Raw genomic sequence first — 21261 nt, forward strand, 5'->3', positions numbered from 1 at the left:
CTGTGTCTGTGTGTCTGTGTCTTTGTGTCTGTGTCTCTGTGTCTGTGTCTCTGTGTCTGTGTCTGTATGTGTCTCTGTCTGTCTGTGTCTCTGTCTGTCTGTGTCTCTGTCTGCCTGTGTGTCTGTGTCTCTGTGTCTCTGTGTCTGTGTCTCTGTCTGTCTGTGTCTCTGTCTGTCTGTGTCTCTGTGTCTGCGTCTCTGTGTCTGTGTCTCTGTTTCTCTGCCTCTGTCTCTGTGCAGGTGGTGATGGACTACTCTAGCCACCACCACCAGCTTGTGGGCGTGGCTGGCAGGACCATCACGTGGCCTGGTGGGCGTGGCTCCCTGCCTCCAGACGAGCCGCCCTGCGGATTCGACAACGAGTTGTGCGCGTCCCGTGGGTGACGTCACAATGAGACACACAGAGACACACACAGAGACACTGAGACACACAGAGACACACACAGAGACACACACAGAGACACACACACAGACACACACAGAGAGACACACACACAGACACACACACAGACACACACAGAGACACACACACAGACGCACACAGAGACACACAGAAACACACAGAGAGACACACAGATACACACACAGAGACACACACACACAGACACAGAGACACACACACAGACACAGAGACACACACACAGACACACAGACACACATACAGACACACACAGAGACACAAATAGAGAGACACACACACAGACACACACAGACACCTAGAGACACACACAGACACACACACAGACACACACAGAGAGACACACACACAGACACACACACAGACACACACACAGACACACACAGAGACACACAGAGATACACAGACACCTAAAGACACACAGAGACACACAGTGATAGTCATAGAGAGACACATGCACACATTATGTATATTGTATGTATATGCTGTGTATATAGTGTGCATACGTTATGTGTATATTGTGTATGTAGTGTGTATACATTATGTATATATAGGGTATATATAGTGTATATAGTGTGCGTATGTTATGTATTATACATATTGTATATAGTGTATATTATTTATATGTTGTGTATAGTGTGTATGTAGTGTGTATATATATTATATATTGTGTATATATACACACACAGTGTATATATATACTATATATACACTGTGTGTATGTTGTGTATAGTGCGTATATAGTATATATTACACATAGTGTGTATAATGTGTGTATGTTGTGTATATTGCATATAGTGTATATAGTGTGTGTTGTGTATGTTGTGTATATAGTGTGTGTGTTTTGTTCGCTGTGTATTGTGTATATAATGTGTGGATGTTGTGTATATGCTGTGCATGTTGTGTACGTTGTATATAATGTGTGTATATTGTGTATATGATATATGTGTTGTGTATATTGTGTATAATATGTATATGTTGTGTACATTGTATAACAGGACCCTGCGGGGTGGGCTGGTAGGAATAATACTAATACCGGTACAGGGATATCGACCGGGTATAGAGGAGTTAAAAAGAAAATGATTTGTGCATGGGGGGTGAGCGATGGACGTCCACACCCCCCTCCCCACTGACTCGCGCGCCCACAGAGCGATGACGTCCACACCCCCCTCCCCACTGACTCGCGCGCCCACAGAGCGATGACGTCCACACCCCCCTCCCCACTGACTCGCGCGCCCACAGAGCGAGGATTGCAACAGGCGATGTCATTGGCTGCGCCGGATGCGACGTTTAGTTCATTTAGTTCACGGATCGCAGGGGGAGTGGGCGGCCATCTTGTCAGACAGACGGACGGCCTCGCGAAGCCTGTCGCAGTAGGCCTCGCGAAGCCTCCTGCACTAGGCCTCGCGAAGCCTCCTGCAGTAGGCCTCGCGAAGCCTTATGCACTAGGCCTCGCGAAGCATTCCCTGCAGTAGGCCCACGCGAAGCCTTCTCTGCAGTAGGCCTCGCGAAGCCTTCTCTGCAGTAGGCCTCGCGATGCCTTCTCTGCAGTAGGCCTCGCGAAGCCTGCCGCACTAGGCCTCACGAAGCCTGCCGCACTAGGCCTCGTGCCGTGCTTTTCGTGCACAAATAAGGCGATTAAATGTATCTTGTCTCTGTGTTAATAAATGTATTTTGTCTCTGTGTTAAAAAAACGTGCTGCGTTTCAGTAAAGTAAATTTGAAGCGAATTTTTTTACACTTTTTAAGCCAGGAAAGCCCCACTGAGTCAAAAGGTTTTTGTAGGGTCCTGCCAAGTGTTTGCAGTAGGGGGCGATGTTGCTACACCAAATCGGACGATACGAAGGGAGAGATTGAGGCCTAGTTCTAGGCTTTAGGCCTAGCTGTAGGCTTTAGGGCGCTGTGAGTTAATTTTTTATTTAAATGTTTTAATGATTTATGTAAAAGCTTTAAATGTAAATGTTTCTATTTAAAAACATGAGGGAATGTAACATTGCTAAACATAACTCCCTTTCACACACGCGGGGGTACGATACGAAGGGAGAGTTTCAGGCCTAGTTCTAGGCTTTAGGCCTAGCTCTAGGCTTTAGGGCGCTGTGAGTTTTTTTTTATTTAATTTCAAAGTTTTAATTAACAGCTATCTCAGGGAATAAGGGAATGTTACACGTGTCATGCCAAGTGTTTGCAGTAAGGGGGCGATGTTGTTACCAGGATAGCGTCACTGAGTCTAAAGGTTTTTGTAGGGTCATGCCAAGTGTTTGCAGTAGGGGGCGATGTTGATACACGGACGGACGGACGAACGGACAGTCGGACGGACGGACGGACGGACACATTAATCTATTGGTGGTCTGGTCCACTTCGTTCCTACCAGTATAATGGGTGTATATAATGTGTGTATGTTGTGTTTATAATGTGTTTGTTGTGTATATAATGTGTGTATGTAGTGTATAGGGGGTGTGTATGTTGTGTATATAATGTGTGTATGTTGTGTATATAATGTGCGATGTTGTGTATATAATGTGTGTATGTTCTGTATATAATGTGTGTATGTTGTGTTTATAATGTGTGTATGTTGTGTATACAGTGATACCTCGGTTCACGAACGCTTCTGTTCACGAACAACTCGGTTCACGAACAGAAAAGTTCATAGAAATATGCTCCGGTTCACGAACTCCGCTTCGGTTCACGAACAGGAGCCACGGCCATTTTAATGCTATTTCCAGGCTGTCACATGGTCTTGACTTCCTGTAGGAAGATCGTGGAGAGAAGAAGAGACGCAGAAAGAAGTACTGTGAGTACTGTGAAGACACTTTCAGTGACTTTTTGCTTTTTGGTGTGCTTTTTAGCACATACAGTACTGTACTGTACTACTGTACTGTACTGTACAATACTTACTGAAGTAATCTCAAGCAAGGTTAGTGTTCTCTCTTTATACATTACTATACTGTACAGTACTAATGTGTATTGTAATTTGTTTCATATTTTTGTGCTTCAAAAACTAAAAAGAAGGTCAGAACGGATTAACCGGATTTACATTGAAACCTATGGGAAAATGTGCCTCGGTTCACGACCAATTCGGTTCGCGACCAGAGTCAGTTCACGAATTAAGTTCGTGAACCGAGGTATCACTGTATAATGTGTGTATTTTGGGTATATAAAGTGTGTATATTGTGTACATGCTGTTCATGTTATGTACGTTGTGCATATTGTGTATATGGTGTGCACGTTGTGCATATAATGTATATCGTGTACATGTTGTGTATAGTGTATACATTGTGTACATGGTGTACATGTTGTGTATAGTGTATACATTGTGTATATTGTGTATATGTTGTGCGCGTTGTGTACGTTGTGTACCTGCAGAAGCGACGCCGCCCGTGGTGCTGGTGACGTCGTGCGTCTGCTGTGCGCTCGCCCTCATCACGGTGGCCTCGTCCCTCCTCTACAGGTGACGTGGGGTAGTGTAGCAGGTAGTGTAGCAGGTAGTGTAGTAGTAGTGTAGTGTGTAGTGTAGTAGTAGTAGTGTAGTAGTAGTGTAGTAGGTAGTGTAGTAGTAGTGTAGTAGTAGTGTAGTAGGTAGTGTAGTGTAGTAGGTAGTGTAGTAGTAGTGTAGTAGTAGGTAGTGTAGTAGTAGTTTAGTAGTAGTGTAGTAGGTAGTGTAGTAGGTAGTGTAGTAGTAGTGTAGTGTAGTAGTGTAGTAGTAGGTAGTGTAGTAGTAGTTTAGTAGTAGTGTAGTAGTAGTGTAGTGTAGTAGTATAGTAGTAGTGTAGTGTAGTAGTGTAGTGTAGCAGGTAGTGTAGTAGTAGTGTAGTGTAGTAGTGTAGTAGTAGTGTAGTGTAGTAGGTAGTATAGTAGTGTAGTAGTAGTGTAGTGTAGTAGTGTAGTAGTAGTGTAGTGTAGTAGGTAGTATAGTAGTGTAGTAGTAGGGTAGTAGGTAGTGTAGTAGTAGTGTAGTAGTAGTATTGTGATGTAGTAGGTAGTGTAGTAGTAGTGTAGTGTATTAATAGTAGTGTAGTATTAGTAGTGTAGTAGTAGTTTAGTAGTGTAGTAGGTAGTAGTGTAGTAGTAGTAATAGTGTAGTGTAGTTGGTAGTGTAGTGTAGTAGGTAGTGTAGTAGTAGTAGTGTAGTTGTAGTAGTAGTAGTGGTGTAGTGTAGTAGGTAGTGTAGTAATGTAGTAGGTAGCAGTGTAGTAGTAGTGTAGTAGGTAGTGTAGTAGTAGTGTAGTAGGTAGTGTAGTAGTAATGTAGTAGGTAGTGTAGTAGTGTAGTAGTAGTAGTAGTGTAGTAGTAGTGTAGTAGTAGTAGTGTAGTAGTAGTAGTGTAGTAGTAGTAGTGTAGTAGGTAGTATAATAGGTAGTATAGTAGGTAGTGTAGTAGTAGTGTAGTTGTAGTAGTAGTAGTGTAGTAGGTAGTGTAGTAGGTAGTGTAGTAGTAGTGTAGTAGGTAGTGTAGTAGTGTAGTAGTAGTGTAGTAGGTAGTGTAGTAGTAGTGTAGTAGTGTAGAGTAGTAGTAGTGTAGTAGGTAGTGTAGTAGGTAGTGTAGTAGTGTAGTAGGTAGTGTAGTAGTGTAGTAGGTAGTGTAGTAGTGTAGTAGGTAGTGTAGTAGGTAGTGTAGTAGTGTAGTAGTAGTGTAGTAGGTAGTGTAGTAGGTAGTGTAGTAGTAGTGTAGTAGGTAGTGTAGTAGTGTAGTAGTAGTGTAGTAGGTAGTGTAGTAGTAGCGTAGTAGTGTAGTGTGTAGCGTAGTGTAGTAGTGTAGTGTAGTACACTACTACATGGTGTAGTGTGTAGTAGTAGTAGTAGATAGTGTAGTAGTAGTAGTGTATTAGTGTAGTAGTAGTGTAGTAGTAGTGTAATTTAATAGGTAGTGTAGCGCAGTAGTAGTGTAGTAGGTAGTGTAGTGTAGTAGTGTAGTGGTGTAGTGTAGTAGTGTAGTGTAGTAGGTAGTGTAGTAGTGTACGAGCGTAGCAGTGTAATAGTAGTAGTGTAGTAAGTAGTGTAGTAGTAGTAGTGTAGTGTAGCAGGTAGTGTAGTAGTAGTGTAGTAGGTAGTGTAGTAGTGTAGTAGGTAGTGTAGTAGTGTAGTAGGTAGTGTAGTAGTAGTGTAGTAGGTAGTGTAATAGTGTAGTAGGTAGTGTAGTAGGTAGTGTATTAGTAGTGTAGTAGTGTAGCAGTAGTAGTAGTGTAGTAGTGCAGTTGTGTAGTGTGTAGTGTAGTAAGTAGTCTAGTGTAGTAGGTAGTGTAGTAGTGTAGTAGTAGTGGTAGTAGTAGTGTAGTAGTGTAGTGTAGAAGTGTAGTAGTAGTGTAGTAGTAGTGTAGTGTAGTAGGTAGTGTAGAAGTGTAGTAGTAGTTTAGTAGTAGTGTAGTGTAGTAGTGTAGCAGGTAGTGTAGTAGTGTAGTAGGTAGTGTAGAAGTGTAGTAGTAGTATAGTAGTGTAGTGTAGTATTGTAGTAGGTAGTGTAGTAGTGTAGTACTTAGTGTAATATTGTAGTAGGTAGTGTTTTGGGTAGTGTACACTACACTACACACTACACTACACTATACACTACACTATACACTACACTATACTATACACTACTACACTAGACTACTATACAATACACTATACACAACACCACACACTACTACATTACAATACTACACTACACTATACACTACACTATACACTACACACTACACTTCACACTACACTATACACTACACTACACTATACACTACACTATACACTACACACTACACTATACACTACACTACACACTACACTACACACTACACTACACACTACACAATATACTACACTATACACTACACTATACACTACACACTACACAACACTACACACTACACTACACTATACACTACACTACACACTACACTATACACTACACTACACACTGTACACTATACACTATACTACACACTACACTACACTATACACTACACTATACACTACTACACTACACACTACACTACACACTACACTACACTATACACTACACTCTATACTACACACTACACTACACACTACACTATACACTACACTACACACTACACTACACTATACACTACATTACACTATACACTAAACTATACACTACACACTACAAAATACACTACACTATACACTACACTATACACTACACACTACACTATACACTAAACTATACACTACACACTACACTACACACTACACTATACACTACACTACACATTACACTATACACTACACTACACTACACACTACTACACTATACACTACACACTACACTATGCACTACACTACACTATACACTACACTACACACTACACTATACACTACACTATACACTACACTACACACTACACTATACACTACACACTACACTACACACTACTACACTATACACTACACACTACCCACAGGAGGGTGAGGTTGGAGAGCGAGTTGCGCAAGAGGCTGTGGCGTGTTCGCTGGGAGGATGTTGAGCTGCTGGGCGATGGCGCGGAGCGGCTGAGGAGGAGCAAGCTGGCGGCTGGGGGAAGACTGGACGCCTCTCCCGTGAGCCACTCAGCATGGAGTCTATAGTGTGTAGTGTAGTGTGTAGTGTAGTGTATAGTGTAGTGTATAGTGTAGTGTATAGTGTTGTGTATAGTGTAGTGTGTAGTGTAGTGTGTGTTGTAGTGTAGTGTGTAGTGTAGTGCGTGTTATAGTGTGTAGTGTAGTGTGTAGTGTAGTGTATAGTGTAGTGTATAGTGCAGTGTAGTGTATAGTGTAGTGTAGTGTATAGTGTAGTGTATAGTGTAGTGTGTAGTGTAGTGTATAGTGTATAGTGTAGTGTATAGTGTATAGTGTAGTGTAGTGTATAGTGTAGTGTGTAGTGCAGTGTGTAGTGTAGTGTATAGTGTAGTGTATAGTGTAGTGTATAGTGTAGTGTGTAGTGTAGTGTGTGTTGTAGTGTAGTGTGTAGTGTAGTGTGTGTTATAGTGTGTAGTGTAGTGTGTAGTGTAGTGTATAGTGTAGTGTATAGTGCAGTGTAGTGTATAGTGTAGTGTAGTGTATAGTGTAGTGTGTAGTGTAGTGTGTAGTGTAGTGTATAGTAGTGTAGTGTATAGTGTAGTGTATAGTAGTGTAGTGTATAGTGTAGTGTATAGTGTAGTGTATAGTGTAGTGTATGGTGTGTAGTGTATAGTGTAGTGTATAGTGTGTAGTGTAGTGTATATTGTGGTGTGTAGTGTAGTGTGTAGGGTAGTGTATAGTGCAGTGTATAGTGTAGTGTGTAGTGTAGTGTATAGTGTAGTAGTGTATAGTGTAGTGTATAGTGTAGTGTAGTGTATAGTGTAGTATAGTGTAGTGTATAGTGTAGTGTGTAGTGTAGTGTGTAGTGTAGTATAGTGTAGTGTATAGTGTAGTGTATAGTGTAGTGTATAGTGTAGAGTATAGTGTAGTGTGTATTGTATAGTGTAGTGTATAGTGTAGTGTATAGTGTATAGTGTAGTATAGTGTAGTGTATAGTGTAGTGTATAGTGTAGTGTATTGTGTAGTGTATTGTGTAGTGTATAGTGTAGTGTGTAGTGTAGTGTATAGTGTAGTATAGTGTAGTGTATAGTGTAGGGTAGTATATAGTGTAGTGTATAGTGTAGTGTAATGTATAGTGTAGTGTGTAGTGTAGTGTGTAGTGTAGTGTAGTATGTAGTGTAGTGTATAGTGTAGTGTATAGTGTAGTGTATAGTTTAGTGTATAGTGTGTAGTATAGTGTATTGTGTAGTGTATAGTGTAGTGTGTAGTGTAGTGTATTGTGTAGTGTATAGTGTAGTGTGTAGTGTAGTGTATAGTGTAGTGTATAGTGTAATGCATAGTGTGTAGTGTAGTGTATAGTGTAGTGTAGTGTGTAGTGTAGTGTATAGTGTAGTTTATAGTGTAGTGTAGTGTATAACGTAGTGTGTAGTGTATAGTGAAGTGTGTAGTGTAGTGTGTAGTGTATGGTGTATAGTGTAGTGTAGTGTGTAGTGTATAGTGTAGTGTGTAGTGTAGTTTATTAGTGTAGTGTGTAGTGTAGTGTATAGTGTAGTGTGTAGTGTAGTGTATAGTGTAGTGTCTAGTGTAGTGTGCAGTGTAGTGTATAGTGTAGTGTGTAGTGTATAGTGTAGTGTAGTGCATAGTGTAGTGTGTAGTGTAGTTTATTAGTGTAGTGTGTAGTGTATAGTGTAGTGTGTAGTGTAGTGTATAGTGTAGTGTATGGTGTGTAGTGTATAGTGTAGTGTATAGTGTGTAGTGTAGTGTGTAGTGTAGTGTATATTGTAGTGTGTAGTGTAGTGTGTAGTGTAGTGTATAGTGTAGTGTATAGTGTAGTGTGTAGTGTAGTGTGTAGTGTATAGTGTAGTAGTGTATAGTGTAGTGTATAGTGTAGTGTAGTGTATAGTGTAGTATAGTGTAGTGTATAGTGTAGTGTGTAGTGTAGTATAGTGTAGTGTAGTATAGTGTAGTGTATAGTGTAGTGTATAGTGTAGTGTATAGTGTAGAGTATAGTGTAGTGTGTAGTGTATAGTGTAGTGTATAGTGTAGTGTATAGTGTAGTATAGTGTAGTGTATAGTGTAGTGTATTGTGTAGTGTATAGTGTAGTGTGTAGTGTAGTGTATAGTGTAGTATAGTGTAGTGTATAGTGTAGGGTAGTATATAGTGTAGTGTATAGTGTAGTGTAATGTATAGTGTAGTGTGTAGTGTAGTGTGTAGTGTAGTGTAGTATGTAGTGTAGTGTATAGTGTAGTGTATAGTGTAGTGTATAGTTTAGTGTATAGTGTGTAGTATAGTGTATTGTGTAGTGTATAGTGTAGTGTGTAGTGTAGTGTATTGTGTAGTGTATAGTGTAGTGTGTAGTGTAGTGTATAGTGTAGTGTATAGTGTATAGTGTAGTGTATAGTGTAGTGTAGTGTGTAGTGTAGTGTATAGTGTAGTTTATAGTGTAGTGTAGTGTATAACGTAGTGTGTAGTGTATAGTGAAGTGTGTAGTGTAGTGTATGGTGTATAGTGTAGTGTAGTGTGTAGTGTATAGTGTAGTGTGTAGCGTAGTTTATTAGTGTAGTGTATAGTGTAGTGTGTAGTGTAGTGTATAGTGTAGTGTCTAGTGTAGTGTGTAGTGTAGTGTATAGTGTAGTGTGTAGTGTATAGTGTAGTGTAGTGCATAGTGTAGTGTGTAGTGTAGTGTATAGTGTAGTGTGTAGTGTAGTGTATAGTGTAGTGTATAGTGTAGTGTGTAGTGTAGTGTATAGTAGTGTAGTGTATAGTGTAGTGTATAGTAGTGTATAGTGTAGTGTAGTGTATAGTGTAGTGTGTAGTGTAGTGTATAGTGTAGTGTGTAGTGTAGTGTATAGTAGTGTAGTGCATAGTGTAGTGTGTAGTGTAGTGTATAGTGTAGTGTGTAGTGTAGTGTGTAGTGTAGTGTGTAGTGTAGTGTATAGTGTAGTGTAGTGTATAGTAGTGTAGTGTATAGTGTAGTGTATAGTAGTGTATAGTGTAGTGTAGTGTATAGTGTAGTGTATAGTGTAGTGTATAGTGTGTAGTGTATAGTGTAGTGTATAGTGTAATGTGTAGTGTATAGTGTAGTGTATAGTGTAGTGTATAGTGTAGTGTATAGTGTAGTGTAGTATATAGTGTAGTGTATAGTGTAGGGTGTAGTGTATAGTGTAGTGTATAGTGTAGTGTAGTGTATAGTGTAGTGTAGTGTATAGTGTAGTGTATAGTGTAGTGTAGTGTATAGTGTAGTGTATAGTGTTGTGTAGTGTGTAGTGTATAGTGTAGTGTAGTAATCGAGTTGCGTTGTCACTGCAGACGACCTCCCGACGTGGTTCCTTCTGCAGCGTCGAAGGCCCACGGGAGGGGTCCCCCACTGTGGCCTCCTACAAGGTACAGACCCCAGTCACTCACTCACACGTGGTGGTGGTGGTGGTGGTGATGGTGGTGGTAGTGGTGGTAGTGGTAATGGTGTTGGAGGTGATGGTGGTGGTGGTAGTGGTGGTGGTAGTAGTGGTGGTGGTGGTAGTAGTGGTGGTAGTGGTGGTAGTAGTGGTGGTGGTGGTGGTGGTAGTAGTGTTGGTGGTGGTGGTGGTAGTGGTGGAGGTGGTGGTAGTGGTGGTGGTGGTAGTGGTGGTGGTCTTGGTAGTAGTGGTGGTGGTGGTAGTGGTGGAGGTGATGGTGGTGGTGATGGTAGTGGTGGTAGTAGTGGTGGTAGTGGTGGTGGCACAGTAGGGGGCACAGGTGGTGCATCAGCCAGTTGTCTCAGTCATCTCAGTCAGTCGACCCGTGGCACCTGCTGGGTCTGCCCCGTGACCTCCTGCCAGGGGGCGTTCGACACTTCACGTGGCCTCAAGGTGCACATGGCCTGGCACAAGCGTCGTGGTGACGTCACCGCCACTTAGTTGCGAATGGCGGTTGTTGTTGTTGGTGGTAGTTGTGGTGGTAGTGGAGGTGGTGGTGGTGATAGTGGTGGTGGAGGTGGTAGTGGTGATAGTGGTGGTAGTGGTGGTAATAGTGGTGGTAGATGTGGTAGTGCTGGTGGTGATAGTGATGGTGATAGTGGTGGTGGTAATGGTGATTCAGGTGGTGGAGATGGTGGTGTGGGTATGGTGGTAATGGTAGTGATAGCGGTGGTGGTGGTAATGGTGATAGTGATGGTAGTGGTGGTGGTAGTGTTGGTAGTGGCGGTTGCAGTGGTGTCAGTGATAGTGGTGGTAGTGTTAGTGGTAAAAGTGGTGGGCTAGTTGAGGTGGTGGTGGTTATAATGTTGGTAGTGGTGGTAGTGGTGGTGGTAGTGGTGGTGTTGATGGTGGTAAAAGCCACTGCGAGTGGCCACGTGGAATGTTCGAACGCTCACCGCGGAGGAGAGGCTGCCACTCCTCTGTCGGGAGCTGGACCGGTACCGCCTGGATCTCTGTTGCATTCAGGAGGTCCGGTGGACTGTTTTAGATGTGTGTAGTGGAGGAGAGGCTGCCACTCCTCTGTCGGGAGCCGGACCAGTACTGCCTGGATCTCTGCGTCATTCAGGAGGTCCCGTGGGACCGGCTCTGGTGCCGGTCACCATGAGGGGTGTGGAAAGTCCTCCAGTCGGTGGCAGGAGAATGCCAATTTGACCAGGGTGTGGCTACTCTTTGGTTCTTATTTCGGTAAAGTCACGTATCAAAAGAAAGTAATACGTTAAATACTAGCATACAACGTTTCGATTGCAACACAAGCAATCATCATCAGGTATAAATGAAATAGAAACACAAATCTAGTATACTTAGAAATGTAATACAACAGAGAGTCGGATAACATAACAGTCAACACCCTATTATGTTATCCGACTCTCTGTTGTATTACATGACATTTCTAAGTCTACTATATTTGTGTTTCTATTTCTTTTATACCTGACGATGATTGCTTGTGTTGCAATCGAAACGTCGTCGTATGCTCGTATTTAATTTATTACTTTCTCTTGATACGTCACTTTACCGAAAGAACCACCAAAGAGTAACTCCTGCAGTCACGAACGCTCCAAATTAAGCAGGGAGTGGCTCTCTGATCCACATAATGTGGAGGGTGGGGGTGGTGGTGGTTGCGGGGCTTGGGAGCGTGGCGGTTCAGGTGTGGCTCCAGCGGTGGAGAGGTTGGTGGAGGATCTGGAGGCAAATATGGAGGACCGGCTGACACTACTGTTTATCCATTGGAACCTCATTTGCCAGTAAAAAATATGTTAATTTTTTTTTTACACTTTTATCTGGCAACAAAACTGAAACCTTTTTTCGTCAGTTTTGCTGCTAGATAGAAGGGTAAAAAACCAATTATCACTGCTGTTTCTCTTTCTGTCTTTCTGTCTCTTTGCTTGTCTCTTTGTCTCTCTCTCTCTCTGTGTCTGTCTCACTCTTTGTCTCTCTCTCTCTCTCTCTATGCATCTCTCTCTGTCTTTCTGTATCTGTCTGTCTGTCTCTCTCTCTCTGTCTCTCACTGTCTCTCTGTCTCTGTTTGTCTCTCTATCTATCTCTGTGTCTGTGTCTCTCTCTCTGTGTCTCACTCTGTGTGTGTTTGTGTGTGTCTGTGTGTGTGTCTGTGTGTGTGTGTCTCTGTGTGTGTCTCTGTGTGTGTGTCTCTGTGTGTCTCTGTGCGAAGGGCAACGTGGTGGTGGTGAAGCCCATCCTTAGAAAGAAGATCGACGTCTCCAGGAAGTTGCTGCTCGAGCTGAAGCACGTGAGTGTGTAGTGTATAGTGTAGTGTGTAGTGTAGTGTGTAGTGTAGTGTGTAGTGTATAGTGTAATGTATAGTGCAGTGTGTAGTGTAGTGTATAGTGTAGTGTATAGTGTAGTGTATAGTGTAATGTATAGTGTAGTGTGTAGTGTAGTGTATAGTGTAGTGTATAATGTAGTGTGTAATGTATAATGTAGCGTGTAGTGAAGTGTATAGTGTAGTATGTAGTGTAGTGTATAGTGTAGTGTATAATGTATAATGTAGTGTATAGTGTCGTGTATAGTGTAGTGTATATATATAGTGTAGTGTATAGTGTATAGTATATATGTAGTGCTGAACTTTACGCGGACAACTTATTCCTTTTCTGTGGTCACTTTATTTTGTCCAACTCGGCACATTTCGCCACCATCCTCTAGCGCATCCTCCGCTCCCTCCCTCGCTCGCTCCACCTCCCTCGCTCGCTCCGTATCTCCCGACTCTCCTCTCTGCTTCTCCGTCCCACTCCGACTGTCTCTCGTTCGGCGTCTTCTACTCCACTGCTACTCCACACTTCTTCTTCTGCTCCGACCGACTCCGTCCAGCTCCCAGGCACAACTTCCCGTCTCGCTCTCACGCTCCCCTATTTATCCCCCTCCTCATGTTGGCGTCATCTGGCCCAACACCATGTGAGACTAGGCTCTAAGGAAAGCTGTCTCGGGTGTGGACCAATCAACTTCAAGGACAGTGCACATACATTATCAGAGTTGTGTGTTTTGTTTGCATTACGACCGCAGGTATTGTGGTCTATGCAAACATGACTCCTTGTAAAAAAGGTGTCAGTTTTGTTGCCAGATAGAAGGGTAAAAAAACAATTATCATATTTTTTACTGGCAAATGAGGTTCCAATGCAATTTGCAATTAATTAACCAGCGTCCCCCCCCCCCCGATACCCACAGCCACCACCATCACCTGCCCCCATTCCCAGACTTAAGGGCGCCATGTTGTCCCTGACAACAGCAATCGGCCAATCACGGCCCTGCATCCCTAATTGCCTAACGGGTCGTCTCCGTCTCAATCGTTGTCCCCCAGCAACAGCGGCCGGACCCGGTACGACCCCACTGCTCCCAGCCCGCACGTGTTGACAATTACCCCCCTTGGCGAGCGTTAAAACACCGCATATAGTAGTGTGTAGTGTAGTGTGTAGTGTAGTGTGTAGTAGTGTATTGTAGTGTATAGTAGTGTAGTGTATAGTGAAGTGTATAGTAGTGTATTGTAGTGTATAGGGTAGTGTATAGTGTAGTGTATAGTAGTGTATTGTAGTGTATAGTGTAGTGTATAGTAGTGTATTGTAGTGTATAGTGTAGTATATAGTGAAGTGTATAGTAGTGTATTGTAGTGTATAGTGTAGTGTATAGTGAAGTGTATAGTAGTGTATTGTAGTGTATAGTGTAGTGTATAGTGTAGTGTATAGTAGTGTATTGTAGTGTATAGCGTAGTGTGTAGTGTAGTGTATTGTTTAGTAGTGTGTATAGTGTAGTGTATAGTAGTGTATAGGGTAGTGTATAGTGTAGTATGTAGTGTAGAGAATATTGTAGTATTTAGTATAGTGTATAGTAATGTATTGTAGTGTATAGGGTAGTGTGTAGTGTATTGTTTAGTAGTGTGTAAAGTGTGGTGTATAGTAGTGTAGTGTATAGTGTATAGTAGTGTATAGTGTAGTGTATAGTAGTGTAGTGTATAGTGTAGTGTTTAGTAGTGTAGTGTATAGTGTAGTTAATTGTATAGTGTAGTGTGTAGTGTATAGTGTGGTGTATAGTAGTGTAGTGTATAGTGTAGTGTGCAGTAGTGTTTAGCAGTGTCAGTAATCTCACACCCCCCCCCCCTCTCCCCCCCTCTGCCCCCCACGTGGTGTGAAGATGCGCGACCTTCAGAGTGACCACGTGACTCGCTTCGTGGGAGCTTCCCTGCAGCCCCCCCACGCCTTCATCCTCACCGAGTACTGCCCAAGGGGGAGCCTCAAGGTGGGAGCAGGGCCTGGGAGATGTTGACTACCTCGCCTGGTACACAGGAGGTCGTGGGTTCCATGCTGAGATGTTGACTACATCGCCTGGTACACGGGAGGTCGTGGGTTCCATGCTGAGATGTTGACTGCCTCGCCTGGTACACAGGAGGTCGTGGGTTCCATGCTGAGATGTTGACTACATCGCCTGGTACACAGGAGGTCGTGGGTTCCATGCTGAGATGTTGACTGCCTCGCCTGGTACACGGGAGGTCGTGAGTTCAATGCTGAGATGTTGACTACATCGCCTGGTACACAGGAGGTCGTGGGTTCAATGCTGAGATGTTGACTACCTCGCCAGGTACACAGGAGGTCGTGGGTTCCATGTTGACTACCTCGCCTGGTGTACAGGAGGTCGTGGGTTCAATGTTGACTACCTCGCCTGGTGCACAGGAGGTCGTGGGTTCAATGTTGACTACCTCGCCTGGTACACAGGAGGTCGTGGGTTCCATACTGAGATGTTGACTACCTCGCCTGGTACACAGGAGGTCGTGGGTTCCACGCTGAGATGTTGACTACCTCGCCTGGTACGCAGGAGGTCGTGGGTTCAATGCTGAGATGTTGACTACCTCGCCTGGTACGCAGGAGGTCGTGGGTTCAATGCTGAGATGTTGACTACATCGCCTGGTACACAGGAGGTCGTGGGTTCAATGTTGAGATGTTGACTACCTCGCCTGGTGCACAGGAGGTCGTGGGTTCCATGCTGAGATGTTGACTGCCTCGCCTGGTACACAGCAGGTCGTGGGTTCCATGTTGACTGCCTCGCCTGCTGTACAGGAGGTCGTGGGTTCAATGTTGACTACCTCGCCTGGTGCACAGGAGGTCGTGGGTTCAATGTTGACTACCTCGCCTGGTGTACAGGAGGTCGTGGGTTCAATGTTGACTACCTCGCCTGGTGCACAGGAGGTCGTGGGTTCAATGTTGACTACCTCGCCTGGTGTACAGGAGGTCGTGGGTTCAATGTTGACTACCTCGCCTGGTACACAGGAGGTCGTGGGTTCCATGCTGAGATGTTGACTACCTCGCCTGGTACACAGGAGGTCGTGGGTTCCACGCTGAGATGTTGACTACATCGCCTGGTACGCAGGAGGTCGTGGGTTCAATGCTGAGATGTTGACTACCTCGCCTCGTACGCAGGAGGTCGTTGGTTAAATCCCAGACCCAGACGATGCCTGCTGCTGCTGCTGCTGGTTATGTTTGTAGTCTGTGTCTCTCTCCCCGTGATGGTCGCCGCGTGGATTTGTCTCCGGAAGTAGCTGACTGCTGCTCTCAATATCCACGTGCTGAGCCACTTGGTAGAGCTGCTATCATGTGTGATGGCCTGGTCGCTTATGAGTGGTTGGGTGAATGGGTGAGTGGGAGGCTGAGTGAGTTAGTGAGTGAGAGGCTGAGTGAGTTAGTGAGTGAGAGGCTGAGTGAGATAGTGGCTGAGTGAGTGAGTGAGAGGCTGAGTGAGTTAGTGGCTGAGTGAGTTAGAGACTGAGTGAGTGGCTGAGTGGGTGAGTGGGTGAGTGAGTGGCTGAGTGAGTGAGTGAATGAGTGAGTGAATGAGTGAGTGAATGAGTGGGTGAGTGATTGAATGGGTGAGTGAGTGGTTGTGTGTGTGTATTAGTGTGTGTATTAGTGTGTGTGTGTGTCTGTGTGTTTGTGTGTTCCCGCAGGACATCCTAGAGAACTCGGCCATCTCCCTCGACTGGCTGTTCCGATATTCACTCCTCAACGACATCGTCAAGGTAGCCTCGTGCACCTAGCCTGGCACAGCGCTACACGACACGTGACACCTGCAGGGGCTGACTTGTTACCAGCACCACCACAACCACCACCACCACCACCGCTACTACCACCACTACCACCACCGCTACCACCATCACCACTACCACCACGACAACCACAACCATCACTACCACCACCACCACTACTACTACTACCACCACTACTACCACTACTACCACCACCACTACCCCCACCACAACTACCACCACTACCACCACCGCTACCACCACCACTACCACTACCCCCACCGCTACCACCACCACCACGACAACCACGACCACCACTACCACCACCACTACCACCACCGCTACCACCACCACTACCACTACCCCCACCACAACCACCACCACTACCACTACCACCACCGCTACCACCACCACCACGACAACCACGACCACCACTACCACCACCACTACCACCACCACCACCACCACCACTACCTCCACCACTACCACTACCACAACCACCACCACGACAACCACGACCATCACTACCACCACCACTACCACCACCACTACCACCACCGCTACCACCACCACTACCACTACCACCACCGCTACCACCACCACTACCACTACCCCCACCGCTACCACCACCACCACGACAACCACGACCACCACTACCACCACCACTACCACCACCACCACCACTACCCCCACCATAACCACCACCACTACCACTACCACCACTGCCTCCACCACCACTACCACCACCACCACTACTACTACCACCACCACTACCATCACCACCACCACTACCACCACCACTACCACCACCACCAATCGCTACCACTGCTGTTGTTGGTGGTGGCCACGAGAGGGATTCTACTCGTGGTCTCTGCCGTGGTTCGTGGCGCTGTGGGCATCGGCAGTAGCTGTAGCAGTAGGACACACACACACAGACACACCTACACACACACACAGACACAACAACAACAACAACCGCCATTCGCCACTAAGTGGCGGTGACGTCACCACGATGCTTGTGCCAGGCCAAGTGCACCTTGAGGCCACGTGAAGTGTCGAACGCCCGCTGGCAGGAGGTCACGGGGCAGACCCAGGTGCCACGGGTCGACTGACCGAGATGACCGAGATGACTGGCTGATGCACCACCTGTGCCCCCTACTGTGCCAACTTGCTGTGCTTTAGTCACCCGGCGCTCCGCTCGTTGTTGTGAGCGTCGCTCCTCCGCCCTCCGTTGTTGTTGGAGGGCGACTGCCTCCAACTGCCCAGTAGCGTTCTTCACGAGCCTCCTCCACTGAGGCCGATCTTGACACCGCTGGTACCGGTCATCGGCAAGTCCACTCAGCTCCACGTCCTCCTGTACCACGTCACTCCATCTCTTCTCCAGCCCGTGCCGCGCCCGTCTAGCCCCCTCGATCCGGCCGAACAAAAGCTGTTTAGGCATGCGGTGGCTGGGCATGCGGGCTACAAGACACACACAGACACACACACACAGACACACACACACAGACACACACACACAGGGACACACACAGACACACACACAGAGACACACACACAGACACACACACACCCACACACACACACAAACACACACACACCCAGAGAGCTCGTCACAGTGTCGCCGCTTGATGCGTTCCTTATCCACGCTCGCTCGAGCACGAATCAGGCTCTGATCTGTCACAGATCGAGCTCTGATCGAGCATGGATCGAGGAACGAACCGAACGTGTGTGTCTGTGTCTGTTTGTGTGTTTGTGTGTGTCTGTGTGTGTCTGTATGTGTGTGTCTGTGTGTGTGTGTCTGTCTGTGTGTCTGTGTGTGTGTGTATCTGTATGTGTGTGTCTCTGTGTGTGTGTCTGTGTCTGTGTGTGTTTCTGTATGCGTGTCTCTGTGTGTGTGTGTCTGTGTGTGTGCTTGTGTGTGTCTGTGTGTGTGTTTGTGTGTGTGTCTCTGTGTGTGTCTGTGTGTGTGTGTATCTGTGTGTGTGTCTGTATGTGTGTCTCTGTGTGTGTGTCTGTGTGTGTCCCTGTGTCTGTGTGTCTGTGTGTGTGTGTCTGTGTGTGTGTGTCTGTGTGTGTCTCTGTGTGTGTGTGTCTGTGTGTGTCTGTCTGTGTGTCTGTGTGTGTCTGTGTGTGTGTGTCTGTGTGTGTGTGTGTCTGTGTGTCTGTGTGTGTGTCTGTGTGTCTGTGTGTCTGTGTGTGTGTCTCTGTGTCTGTGTGTGTGTGTCTGTGTGTCTCTGTGTGTCTGTGTCTTTGTGTGTGTGTCTGTGTGTGTGTGTCTGTGTCTGTGTGTGTGTCTGTGAGTGTGTGTCTGTGTGTGTGTGTGTCTGTGTGTGTGTGTGTAGGCGATGCAGGTGCTACACGGCAGCGTGATAGTGTCCCACGGCTCTCTGTCGTCCTCCACGTGCGTCGTCAACTCGCGATTCGCCCTCAAGGTGACGGACTACGGCCTGCCCAGCCTGAGGGCCCACAGGCCCAGCCTGAGGGCCCACGGGCCTGGCCTGAAGGCCCACGGGCTCGACCGCCGGGGAGCCAGGGACGCCTACGCCAGTGAGAGACACTCACTGTTCACTCACTGTTCACTCACTGTTCACTTACTACAAAGAGATGCTGTTCACTTACTACAGAGAGACATTCACTGATCTCTGTGTGTGTCTGTGTGTGTGTCTCTTTGTGTGTGTGTCTGTGTGTGTGTGTCTGTGTGTGTCTGTGTGTGTGTGTCTGTGTATCTGTCTGTGTGTGTGTCTGTGTGTGTGTCTCTGTCTGTGTGTCTCTGTGTGTGTGTCTGTGTGTGTATCTGTGTCTGTGTGGGTGTCTCTTTCTGTGTGTCTGTGTGTCTGTGTGTGTGTCTCAGAGTGGCTGTGGACAGCCCCCGAGTTGCTGCGCTCCGAGCGGCCTCCACCGCAGGGCACCCAGCGGGGAGACGTCTACAGCTTCGCCATCATCACACAGGTGACGTCACATCACCATCATCACCACCACCACCATCATCACCATCATCACCATCATCACCACTATCATCACCATCATCATCACCACCATCATCACCATCATCATCACCACCACCACTATCACCATCATCACCATCACCACCATCATCACCATCATCACCATCATCACCACCATCACCACCATCACCATCATCACCATCATCACCACCATCATCACCATCATCATCACCATCATCATCACCACCATCACCACCATCACCACCATCATCATCACCATCATTATCACCACCATCACCATCATCACCATCATCACCATCATCATCACCATCACCACCATCACCACCATCACTACCATCACCACCATCACCACCATCATCATCACCACCATCACCACCATCACCATCATCACAATCATCATCATCACCATCACCATCATCACCACCATCACCACCATCACTACCATCACCACCATCACTACCATCACCACCATCACCGTCATCACCATCACCCAGCGAGGAGATATCTACAGGGGGTCTCTGTGGGTCTCTGAGGGTATCTGTAGGTCTCTGTAGGTCTCTGTAGGTCTCTGTGGGTTTCTGTGGGTCTCTGTAGGTCTCTGTGGGTCTCTGTGGGTCTCTGTGGGTTTCTGTGGGTCTCTGTGGGTTTCTGTGGGTCTCTGTAGATCTCTGTGTGTCTCTGTGTGTTTCTGTAGGTCTTTGTGGGTCTCGATTTAAAGCTTTCGTGACTGCAGGGATTCATCTTCTTGGTTCTTTCGGTAAAGTCACGTAGAAGGGAAGTAATAAAATAATAAAAATACTTCCCTTCTACGTGACTTTACCGAAAGAACCAAGAAGACTTTGTGGGTCTGTGTAGGTCTCTATGGGTCTCCGTGGGTCTGTGTAAGTCTACGTGAGTCTCTATGGGTCTCTATGCATCTATTTGGGTCTCTGTGGGTCTCTGTGAATACTCCATGGGTCTCCGCGGGTCTCTACGGGCGAGCCTACATGTGTGTCTGTGTGTGTGTGTGTCTGTGTGTGTGTGTCTGTATCTGTGTGTGTATGTGTGTATGTGTGTGTCTGTGTGTGTGTCTGTGTGTGTGTGTGTGTCTGTGTGTGTGTGTCTGTGTCTGTGTGTGTCTGTGTGTCTGTGTGTGTGTGTGTCTGTGTGTGTGTGTCTGTGTCTGTGTGTGTCTGTGTGTCTGTGTCTGTGTGTGTGTCTGTGTGTGTGTCTGTGTGTGTCTGTGTGTGTGTCTGTGTGTGTGTCTGTGTGTGTGTGTCCGTGTGTGTGTCTGTGTGTGTGTCTGAATGTGTGTCTGTGTGTGTGTGTCTGTGTGTGTGTCTGTGTGTGTGTGTGTCTGTGTTCTATGTCGATGTGATCTTCACAGGAAGTCGCTCTCCGGCAGGGACCCTTCTACCTGCAAGGGCAGCAGCTGAGCCCCAAAGGTTAAAGAGCAGACAAAGGTCCCCTGTAAAGCCTCCAGCAGGCGATAGGGGGCAAGTGATGTTAGTGGTAGCGAGTTGCCGCACATACAGACACACACACACAGTCACACACACAGACACAACAACAACAACAACAACCTCCATTCACCACTAAGTGGCGGTGACATCACCACGACGCTTGTGCCAGGCCATGTGCACCTTGAGGCCACGTGAAGTGTCGAACGCCCGCTGGCAGGAGGTCACGGGGCAGACCCAGGTGCCACGGGTCGACTGACTGAGATGACCGAGACGACTGGCTGATGCACCACCTGTGCCCCCTACTGAACCAACTTGCTGTGCTTTAGCCACCCGGCGCTCCGCTCGTTGTTGTGAGCGTCGCTCCTCCGCCCTCCGTTGTTGTTGGAGGGCGACTGCCTCCAACTGCCCAGTAGCAGCGTCCTTCACGAGCCTCCTCCACAGAGGCCGATCTTGACACCGCTGGTACCAGT

The 21261-nt window shown here is 46.3% G+C and overlaps 1 protein-coding gene across 1 annotated transcript in view; it reads left to right on the forward strand.

Annotated features, from left to right (window-relative positions):
* Positions 1 to 21261, forward strand: part of LOC133339701 (atrial natriuretic peptide receptor 1-like) — a 52176-nt gene that overhangs the window by 16877 nt on the left and 14038 nt on the right. The window contains exons 3-12 of the mRNA XM_061547854.1: positions 1417 to 1427; positions 3781 to 3865; positions 6815 to 6950; positions 10219 to 10293; positions 12532 to 12609; positions 14502 to 14606; positions 16306 to 16377; positions 18726 to 18930; positions 19235 to 19332; positions 20716 to 20773. Coding sequence (XP_061403838.1) covers positions 1417 to 1427; positions 3781 to 3865; positions 6815 to 6950; positions 10219 to 10293; positions 12532 to 12609; positions 14502 to 14606; positions 16306 to 16377; positions 18726 to 18930; positions 19235 to 19332; positions 20716 to 20773 — 923 coding nt within the window. The remainder of the gene's footprint in view (positions 1 to 1416; positions 1428 to 3780; positions 3866 to 6814; positions 6951 to 10218; positions 10294 to 12531; positions 12610 to 14501; positions 14607 to 16305; positions 16378 to 18725; positions 18931 to 19234; positions 19333 to 20715; positions 20774 to 21261) is intronic.

Source organism: Lethenteron reissneri, unplaced genomic scaffold (genome assembly GCF_015708825.2).
Source record: "Lethenteron reissneri isolate LAM-NWPU_2019-01 unplaced genomic scaffold, ASM1570882v1 scaffold_210, whole genome shotgun sequence".
Lineage (NCBI taxonomy): Eukaryota > Metazoa > Chordata > Hyperoartia > Petromyzontiformes > Petromyzontidae > Lethenteron > Lethenteron reissneri.